This window comes from Plecotus auritus (assembly GCF_963455305.1).
Source record: "Plecotus auritus genome assembly, chromosome: 2".
NCBI classification, from domain to species: Eukaryota; Metazoa; Chordata; class Mammalia; order Chiroptera; family Vespertilionidae; genus Plecotus; species Plecotus auritus.
In genome coordinates, this window is record NC_137771.1 from 170,038,489 (window position 1) to 170,048,298 (window position 9,810).

The 9,810-nt window shown below is 52.5% G+C and overlaps 1 protein-coding gene across 2 annotated transcripts in view; it reads left to right on the forward strand.

The window, feature by feature from the left end:
* PDIA5 (protein disulfide isomerase family A member 5) overlaps positions 1-8,751 on the forward strand; it is an 89,614-nt gene extending 80,863 nt beyond the window's left edge. For both annotated transcript variants that reach the window (XM_080656011.1, XM_080656012.1), the window contains 3 exons: positions 1,056-1,126; positions 7,968-8,102; positions 8,521-8,751. In XM_080656011.1, the coding sequence (XP_080512137.1) occupies positions 1,056-1,126; positions 7,968-8,102; positions 8,521-8,601 (287 nt within the window). In that variant the 3' untranslated portion in view covers positions 8,602-8,751. The remainder of the gene's footprint in view (positions 1-1,055; positions 1,127-7,967; positions 8,103-8,520) is intronic.
* The last annotated feature ends 1,059 nt before the right edge of the window (positions 8,752-9,810 follow it).

Here is a 9,810-nt window from a genome sequence, read left to right on the forward strand (position 1 = left end):
ATGGGCCTCTTCCTGGGGTCAGGAACCTAGGCGCCTAGAAGCGGCAGGGACCCCCTGCAGCTTGTCCTCTTAGCCTGACCTTGGCTTTCCCGTTCCTGGGTCCCAGGTTCAGATGGATTATAGAGCGAAGGGTAGAAGGACGGCATGAGGACCAGGAGCTGGTTTGGCAGCTCGGTCTGGGATGAGGGTAGTGGTTACTGAGAATGTGGAGGTGAGCCCCAAAGCATAAATTGCAGGGCCTCAGGCAGCGTGGTTACTCCTGTGCCACCTCTACCCCCATCCCCTCCTTTCCCTACGATGTTGTCCCAGGCTGGGAATGGCCTTCCTGTTCATCATGAAATGGAGAGGTTTGCAAGAGAAGGGGGCTTTGTAACAGGCTCAGAGAATCCTGAGCACACATCACCTTCTAAGTGCCACGACCCTTTAATACAGTTCTTCATGTTGTGGTGACCCCCAACCATAAAATTATTTTCATTGCTACTTCATAACTGTGATTTTGCTACTGTTATGAATCGTAATGTAAATATCTGTTTTCTGATGGTCTTAGGCGACCCTGCTAGCGGTTCTCAACCTGTGGGTCGTGACAGGTTGAGAACCGCTGCTGTAGAGCCTAAGACCATCGGAAAACACAGATATTTACATTACGGTTCATAACAGTAGCAAAATCACAGTTATGAAGTAGCAACGAAAATAATTTTATGGTTGGGGGTCACCACAACATGAGGAACTGTATTAAAGGGTCGTGGCATTAAAAAAGTTGAGAACAACTAAGGTAACTGTGGGATGGGAGGTCCTGGGCAGGCGTGGGCCTGCCGCTGGCACAGGGACAGCGACAAAGCCCTCATGCCAACAGCAGACACACAGGATGGTGGTTTTAGGGGCACGGTTGATGCATGGGCCCTGACAGTGGGGTGTGCAGGTGGTGGGAGTCAGAGGAGCCCCCACAGTCTGTTAAGTGAGAGACACTCCCGGAAAGGCCTCTCTGGGGGTCCTGGGAAGGGCTCCGCCTCTGCAGCCTCCCCCTCGTGTGCAACACTCTCTCTCCCTCTCAACAGGGTGCCCACACTGTAAGAGGGTCATCCCATACTTCACCTCCACCGCGGACGTCTTCAAAGATGACCGAAAGGTATGGATACTCCTCTTCATCTGTTGTCCTGCCTCCAACTTTGCCCTGTCCCCAATTCCCACACCTTCCTTCTTTCCGTTCAGTCCCCTTTCCAGATAGGATCTGCCGAGATCTGGGGGTCCTGGGAACCAGGACATTCTCTTTTCATAAGGCAGGCTAGAGCCGCTGAATTTATGCTACAAAATCAACCAAAAGGGATACACTGGGCTGTTGCAGCCCTTCCTTGGAGGAGGGGGTAGAAGAGGGGTTATTTGTTTCTTTTTTAGAGCTTGAACCTTTTTATAGTAGGATCTGTAGTCGTGCATTACTTATATAATCAAAAATACAAGTAAAAAAATTCAACAAAAGTCCACGACAGGCAGCCAGGGTGGAGGAGAGCAGGCTATGTCTTCGGAGCCTCGTCAGTGCAAGGCTCCTGCAGCGGCTGACTGATGAAGCATAAAATTAACAAGCTAGACCTGCAGATTGGATTAGTGTTCAGGGAGTGGGGGCCCCCAGGCACCTCCCCCGGCAGCTCCAGCAGCCAGGGCAGGGCAAGCTCCCACCTGCTGCCTGGTGAGGGTGGTGTGTGACCCTGGGCCGAGGGGTTGTGTGGCCAGAAGACCCCGGAACTCAGGATGGTGCGGCTTAGCTGCTGCTAACCGGTGTGACCTGGAGAAGTCCATCATCTCTCCAGGCTGTGAGCTCCCTCCTCTGTAAAGTTGGAGTGCTGATTAGATGAACACGAAGACCATTCCCAGCCTGGGACAACATCGTAGGAACCTGTGCCCTGGCAGGCCCCAGAAACACACCCACACACACCCAAACCCAAGGTCATGCATCTCTGCCGTGGGGCCTCATCTTCCTTGTAGAAGCCTCAGGCTAAGTGTGGGCTGGCTGGACACAGATGTCTGCCTGGATCACCTTGAGTCGGCCCTGCGGGAGGGGCAGTAACAGGATGGGGAGAGCTTGCAGGGGTCCTCAAACTTTTTAAACAGGGGGCCAGTTCACTGTCCCTCAGACCGTTGGAGGGCCAGACTATAGTTTAAAAAAAAAACTATGAACAAATTCCTATGCGCACTGTGGGCCCGGGACGAGTCGGCTGCTAAGCAGGACAGGCAGCGGCACCCGGCGGGCTGGATAAATGTCCTCGGCGGGCCGCATGTGGCCCGCGGGCCATAGTTTGAGGACCCCTGGTAGAGGGGCAGCAAGTGAGAGGAAGCCAGGCTGGAGCACAGGCACATGTGTGGAGAGTGGGGACACACTGGGGACTCACACCCCAGGACCCTGCCCTAGACTCGGAGTCCCGTCGTCACCCACAAGTCCTGGCTGTGCCTTTGAAGGTACACCTCACCCCTCCCATAGGGGGGTATAGGGCCAGAACCATTTTCTCCTTCTCTTGCCCCTTGGCCTACATTGAGAGGGACGTGGCAGGAAGGGCTTCCCAGCTCCCGTTGCCACACCACCTATTCCGCTTCTGCACTGGGGCCTGTGCATTCGTCAGGGTGGCTGCTCCTGTCTGGAGGGCCCATCTCTGCAGGGCGCCCTCACTCTGGGCTTTGGGTAGTATGGGGAAGCCTTTGCTCCCCGGAGAACAATCTGTGCTCTGGACACAGGAGAGTGGTGGGGGTGTGAGGTATCCCCCACTGTCCTATCCCCGGGTGGCTGCTTGGGTCTCCATGGCTCCAGGTCTCCATGGCTCCAGGTCTATGACAAGGCCAAGCTGGCTGTACCCACAGCCGGCAGCCAAGGGCCAGCCCTCCTCTTCCCCTTTCCCCTCTACTGATGCACAGGAGCCCCGTTTTCATGGTGACCCCTCCTTTTCTGAAACATTGATACACCTTTTGCATAGTTGTCTTAACGCGGGCCAGTGATGTTGCTGGCCTTTTTCTGGGGTCATTCCCTCTGTCTGTCCTTCCAACTTCCTTTATTCCAAGCCAGAGATCCCCTTGTTGCAGAAGCACACTTAACCTCTCTGTGCCAGGCCGCTCCAGGCCTGGGGCTCCTGGAGGTGGCTCTCAGTAACCTCAGGGAAGCATTCTGTCTCTCTGGCTTGGGGGACAAACGTTACTTTGCCCCATTGCTGGGCGCCATCCTAGAGCTATCAGATTAGACTCTTGGGGATGGTTCCAGGACTTGTGATTCATAACAGCTGGCTCTTGTGCTGGTATTTGGTGACCACAGGCCTGTCCAGCTCTCTCCTTCTGCTCATGAGGGACCAAGGCCAAGAGAGGAGCCGTGGAATGCCCAGTGGGTTATTGCAGCCAGAACTGGGTCTTCTGACATCCACCTCTTAGCCAGAATTGTAATTTTTTCCACCCAGAAGCTGGTCCCTGTTTCTTCCCCAATCAATATGCAGTGGGTCGCTCACTTCCATTTTCATAGCCAAAGTCAATATTAGCTCCTGCAGAGATTTATTTTACTGAGTCAATAAAGCCATGTGAGGCAGCTCATATTTTAGCTGGGGAGCCTCCATCCCCTCCCAGGAGCTTACTGGGGGGATTTTAGCAGTGGGAAGGCTGAATGAAGAAAGGACTGCACACTGTTAGTGTTGGAATGGGTGGCATCATGGCAGGGGCCATGGAGGACAGGGATCCGAGGTGCAAGGTTGGTGGACACAGGCAGAGGTCAGGGGACCACTGGGCTGCAGGGAGGGGCTCATCTCACTGTACATCAAGGTGTGCCCAGCCTGGTGGTGGAGCCGGGCTCGCAGTGCAGCTCTTGGCCAGGAATGAAGGTCATCCCAGGAGGGGTCCCTTCCTCTGTGATTGGCCGTAACTTCCTCTGCTGTAACTCTGTTGTATATAGTCCCCCCCCACCCATCCCATGTTTACAAAGCTGTCTGCCCATCAGAAAGAAAAGCTCTCTGAGGACAGGGACCTCATTTGTCCTTGAATTCCCTGCAGTCTTTACTCCTGAGACCTCTGTAAATGTTGATTGAATGAAGGAACCATAACATATTTGACATTTCTTGGGAGTACCTCTCCCATTAATGCTTTATGTATTTTTTTTAAATGTATTTTTATTGATTTCAAAGAGGGAGAGGGAGAGAGATAGAAACATCAATAATGACAGAGAATCATTGATCGGCTGCCTCCTGCACGCGCCCTACTGGGGGAAATGTAGTGCATGATCGAGCCAATAACCCAGGCAAGTGCCCCAACCAGGAATTGAACCGTGACCTCCTGGTTCATAGGTTGACACTCAACCACTGAGCCATGCCAGCTGGGACTCCCATTAATACTTTAAAAGAGTATGTCATGTAATCCTCACAGTAGCTTAATCAATTAGGTATTATTACTTTCCCATTCAAAGATCAACTCTTAGAGAGTTTAAATGATTAGCCCAGAGTTACCCAGCCGCATAGAAGCAGAGTCAGAATCCAATAAACAGGAATTGTCAGAGTTCTCCCAGAAGCCAGTGGGGGCCTGGGACTTGACTGCAGGGGTGTATCTGGGAGGTGGTCTCAGGAAGCTGCCAAGGGAGGGGATAGAGGAAGGGAGAGCAGACAGGGAAGGAACCAGAGCAGGGCCATTAATGAGCAGATTACCTCATGGGTAACTAGGCTGTCCCTGGAGAGACCTTGCCAGGGGGAAATGTCCTTTAGCTCTGCCCATCGCTGGCCTTACTTCTTGCTCTCTGCAGCCAGGACTCGCAGGTGACAGTGGCAAGGGCTGGGCCAGGGGGACACGGGCGGGCACTGACAGCCAACTACCAGGGAACAAACCTGGAAGTTAGAGGTGTACGTTCGGTGCTGTGGGTGAGTTCGTTGCACACCTTGAGTGGGCGTGGAGGGGCAGGCGTTGGGCAGGTGAAGTTGGGAGAGATGAGAAAGGCTTGCTTGCTGCCTTTCTTCGAGAGTCCATGCCACTTCCTTCCCAGTGGGCCGCCCTTGTCTCCCATGGAAACGGAGTGTGGAGGAGCCTTTGCAGCTGGATGTCGCCCTCTGTGTGTGCGGCTGGCGGTGCGTTTAGGTGATTTCGAATAAGAACACATTTTTAATTTAGCAGATTTATAAAATCATGCACTACATTTCCCACAGCTCCAGGGCATGTATACAAATTAAATTTATAATTTACAGTGGATGCAGGGAGAGCAGCAGCCCAGAGCAACGCTCATCAAACACTTCTATAGCATAGCGAGGAGCACTGGTCCCTGGCCGAGGGCTGGACGCAGACAGCTGCCCGGTCCTGGTGTGGGGTCTCCCCTGGGCCAGGCCCTTCCCTGCCTGCCCTGAGAAACAGAACCCAGAGACAGCCAGAGGAGGATCTGCTTCACGTTTCTAAATAATTCAGAAAGCGCTCCAGAGGGCGAGCTGGGCTCGGGAGCCGGCCGAGGCCAGCCTGCAGGTCCAGTGGATTGGGCTCCATATGGAGGCGAGGGTTGGCAAGTTGGATCCACCTGAAGGAGACAGCCACCCCTCAGCTCCCGCCAGGCATTGCCTGTGAGAACGCAGGGCAAGTGCCATCGAATCTGGCTTTTTAGGAGAAGTTAGCGAGCCAAACTTTGATATAAAAATCTTTTGGCTCTTTTTCTAGGTTGGCAGCTAATTCAGTTTTTTGGGTTTTTTTTTTTTTTTTTATTCTCTGTGGGCCAAATAGAACAGGAATGAGAGCCAGATAGGGATTGTGTGCAGCGAGTTTGCAAACTCTGCTCCATTAAGTGGTACTATAGAGAACGTTGTGTAGCCACAGAGGTAGCAGAGCAGGGTGAGGCCAGGTGAAGGAGGACAGGTGTGGCACACGGGTGACCAGAGGGCAGGCCATACCTCCCTGTTCACTCAGAACATGTGACTGTCGGTGGCCTGCTGGGCTCTCCTACCTGGAAAGGGAGCCTCTGTTCCAATGTAAGTGACCAGCAGCCGAAGAACCCTGTGAGTGGTGGTTCTTCAACACTTCAAGCTGTGGTAATAGTTCAGTCTGGATTCCTTAATGGGCTCGGAGACCCCATGGCCATTCTTTTCTCAGGTCCTGGTGTGGGCTGGCCTCCATCTGGGTGCTCATCACGCAGCTGGTTGCCCACTCATCACTCAGGGCTCAGGTCAGATGCTCTCTCCCCGCGAAGGCCTCCTTGGCCATCTGGCAAAAGCAGCCCTTCTGGCTATTGTCTCATCAAATCGCCCTCAAATTTTAATTCCTCCAGAGCAGGCACTGGGCTCTGAAATGATCTCACTTATTATGTGTCTCTCGGCAGTGAGAGCAGCCCTCACTCAGTGACTGAACTTGGTCAAGGTCAGCCTGGACCTGGCCTCTAGAACACATGGCGGGACTTCGATCAAGGCCTCCTGTCCTCAGAATCGGTCCTCCCCTGCCCTGTGATGCTTTTGCCTCTCGTGTTGCCGTCACTGGGCCCTCTCCCCTCCTGCCCTGCTTTGTGACCCTGAACAGGGAAAACGTTCTGTGTGTCTGCCTTAGAGTCTCTTGTTTTGAAAGAACAATAAATAATAAGGAAACACTACCCAGCTTGTGGAATTTGGGGACCTCTTTCTGACCCAAAACTCTGCTTGCTTTGGTCCTGCTGAACTCTTTTCTAGTTTCTGGACTGTGCCCTCCTGGCTGGAACCAGCCTTCATTGCCTCCTCCTTCAGGCCTGGCTCAGATGGCAACCATGCACAGTGCCTTTGCTCCACTCCCCGGCGCTCTCTTGGCGCCCAGGACCATCTCCATCATACCCCTTAACTAGCTTTGGGACTGTCTCTATCTGACTCCCTTTATCTGAACAGACACTGAGCTTCTAGCAGGAACAGAGCTTGTGTATGAGGCTGATAGGAGTGAATATAACAACAGCTGGCATTCACTGACCACTAACTATGTGCCAGGGCCCTGTGCTGATGGGAATTGAGACATAAGGAGGTGCAGTAATTTCCCCCAAGTCTTAATATACAGCCAAGCCAAGGTTTGCACTTGAGAAACTGGACTTCAAAGCTCTTGTTCTTAACCTTGGAACTACACTGCCTCCCAAGCAGATGTTCAGGAATATTAGTTGGTAAATGAATGAATCCCACAGTGCCTCCCAGAAAGTATCATGTAAACCTGTGATGTTTGCAACTGCTTTCATGTCAAAGTTTCCTTTGTGGTCATTATACAGCCATCCCTCGGTATCCTTGAGGGATTGGTTCCAGGACCACATGCTGCTATAGCCTTTATACCAAAATCTGAGGATGCTCATTTCCCGTACATAAAATGTTGTAGTATTTGCATATGACCTATGTTGGCATAAAGGCTACAGCAGGGTGAGCCTACACATCACTTCATTCCAGTGGGTTCAGCGTAGTACTTAGCGTGTGGCAAATTGAAGTTGCACTTTTTGAAACTTTCTGGGATTTTTCTTTGTTCAAATATTTTTTAAAAATATATTTTATTGATTTTTTTTACAGAGAGGAAGCGAGACGGAGAGTTAGAAACATCGATGAGAGAGAAACATCGATTAGCTGCCTCCTGCACACTCCCTACTGGGGATGTGCCCGCAACCAAGGTACATGCCCTTGACCGGAATCGAACCTGGGACCCTTCAGTCCGCAGGCCGACGCTCTATCCACCGAGCCAAACCGGTTAGGGCTGTTCAACTATTTTTGATTTGTAGTTGTTTGACTCCACAGATGCAAAACCTGCGGATACAGATGGGCTGTGGTACTCTTGATTTTAAAAGGTGGTCTGAGGCACTCCAAGCCGGGCCCTCAAACTTTACCCAGCTGCCTGGGAAATAGCAAACAGGCACCGCCAGGCTCCGGGGAGCTCTGGGCTGGGGATGCTCTGGTACAGTGCCTCCCTGCTGTTGGGGAAGGGCCACAGTGTGCAGAGGGCCCAGGCCTCAGCGCCAGGACTGGGGACCCCTGGGCTGACCCTCCCTCTCTCCCCTGTAGATCTGCTGTGCTGCTGTTGACTGCATCAAAGAGAAGAACCAGGACCTGTGTCAACAGGAGGCTATCAAGGGTTACCCCACTTTCCACTACTACCACTACGGGAAGTTTGTAGAAAAATATGACAGCGATCGGACGGTGAGTTGGGGAGAGAAATCTGCCCAGAGCTCTTTCTGCTGATGGACAAGGAAACAGCCACTGAGGGGCAGCAAAGGGAGGCCTCAAGGCTCAGCTGGCCCATCAGAGCTGAGAGGCAAGGGTCTGGGCCTGGCTGGAAGAGGGTCTCAGGAGGTTTGTCATAGAAATCCTGTCTCCAGAGCCCGGGGGGCTTCCAGGGGGTGGAGAGTTTCCTTGCCCTCTTCTCAGGGCTTCTCCGGTAGGCAAGCAGACCCGCCCTGCATCACCAGCTGCCCCTGCTGGTTCAGCCAGTTTCTCTGCCCAGAGGAGTGAGTACACGGGGGAGGGGGGGTGTCAGAGAAGGGCAGTGAGGGGGAGAATGACATCTGCATCAGGGGTTAAAATTCCTTTTTTCCTCCTTTGCTCCCCTTCCCCACAGGAATTGGGATTTACCAATTTTATTCGAACCCTCCGGGAGGGAGATCACGAGAGACTAGGGAAGAAGAAAGAAGAGTTGTAATTTCTGCCTCAGAGACAGCCTTTCCATTGCACTGTGAATGATACCTGTTTTATTGTTCTTTCTGAATTTCCATGTGTCTGAAGACAAAGTTTTTTAGCGCCACATAAGGCCATTTTGTACAATTTTGAAATAAAATTAAACCAATTGTTTGGTGCTGTGGGTTATTTCCTCGGAGCCTGTGCTAACAAAGAATGGATGCTCATGTTCCCCCGTTCCACGTCCTCCAGGAGGTGAGAGCCGCAACCCAGGGTGAGAGGGTGGCATGAGTTCTGGCCCCATTCAGTCTTTAAAGAGCAGAATAAGGAAGTCGGACCACAAAATGTCCTGTTGGATAATAACTAGTATTGAGAGGAAATACCTTAGCATGAGCAGGGAAAATGGGGTGCTGAAGCCAATGATGAGCAAGCATTACCTTTTTCTGGGTCATTGTGGTTTCAATCTTGGTGTGTTTTCCTGGAACCGTTTACATATTTCTCTTTCTCCAGCTATTTCTGTCTTCTCTTCCTTTTTCCAGCCCCTCAATGGAGTGGAGAAGGGCACTTAGAGGCTGCTTGCTCTGCACCCTGACTGGAAGGGGTGGTGTGGGGGACATGGTGGTGTATTCTCAGTGTGCAGATGGATCTGCTAACCGGCTCGCCCCCAACCACAATCATATCCCACCTTCACACCACATTCTCCACGGACAGTGCCACCCCAGGCCTCACTCTGTTCCAGTGCCTCACTGCCTCCTGCTTCTGTGACATCTCCCTAACCATTCCCCCCCCCCAATCTTGCTTTCTGAATCCCTGTGTGGCTAACATCAGCCTTGTGCCCAGCGATGCACCAGAGCCTGAGCACCATGTGTCCACTCGGTTTTTCTCCGTGGGGAGTAGAACTGTCTCGCACCCGCTGCCGTGACTTTGGTTGTCAGCAGTGGTCCTGGTATTGAGCAGCCACACAGTTCTGCGGCCCGTTGAGGAGTTGCCTGCAGGAATGTGCAGCCCTGTTTCCTGCACTGGCCCCTCCCTCATAGTCTCCATCCTTCCCACTGATAGGTTCATGGAGAGGGAGGACTGGAGCCACGGAGTTCCTGGGGTTGTTGGTGAGGTGCCACTGCTTGGGGCTCTGTTAAGTGAAATGGAAAGTTTTGAGAGCTCTTGTGCAATGTCCCAACTTCCCAATCTCCACCCCCATAATCCCCACATGTGTTCAGCCTTTCTTTTTCCCCCT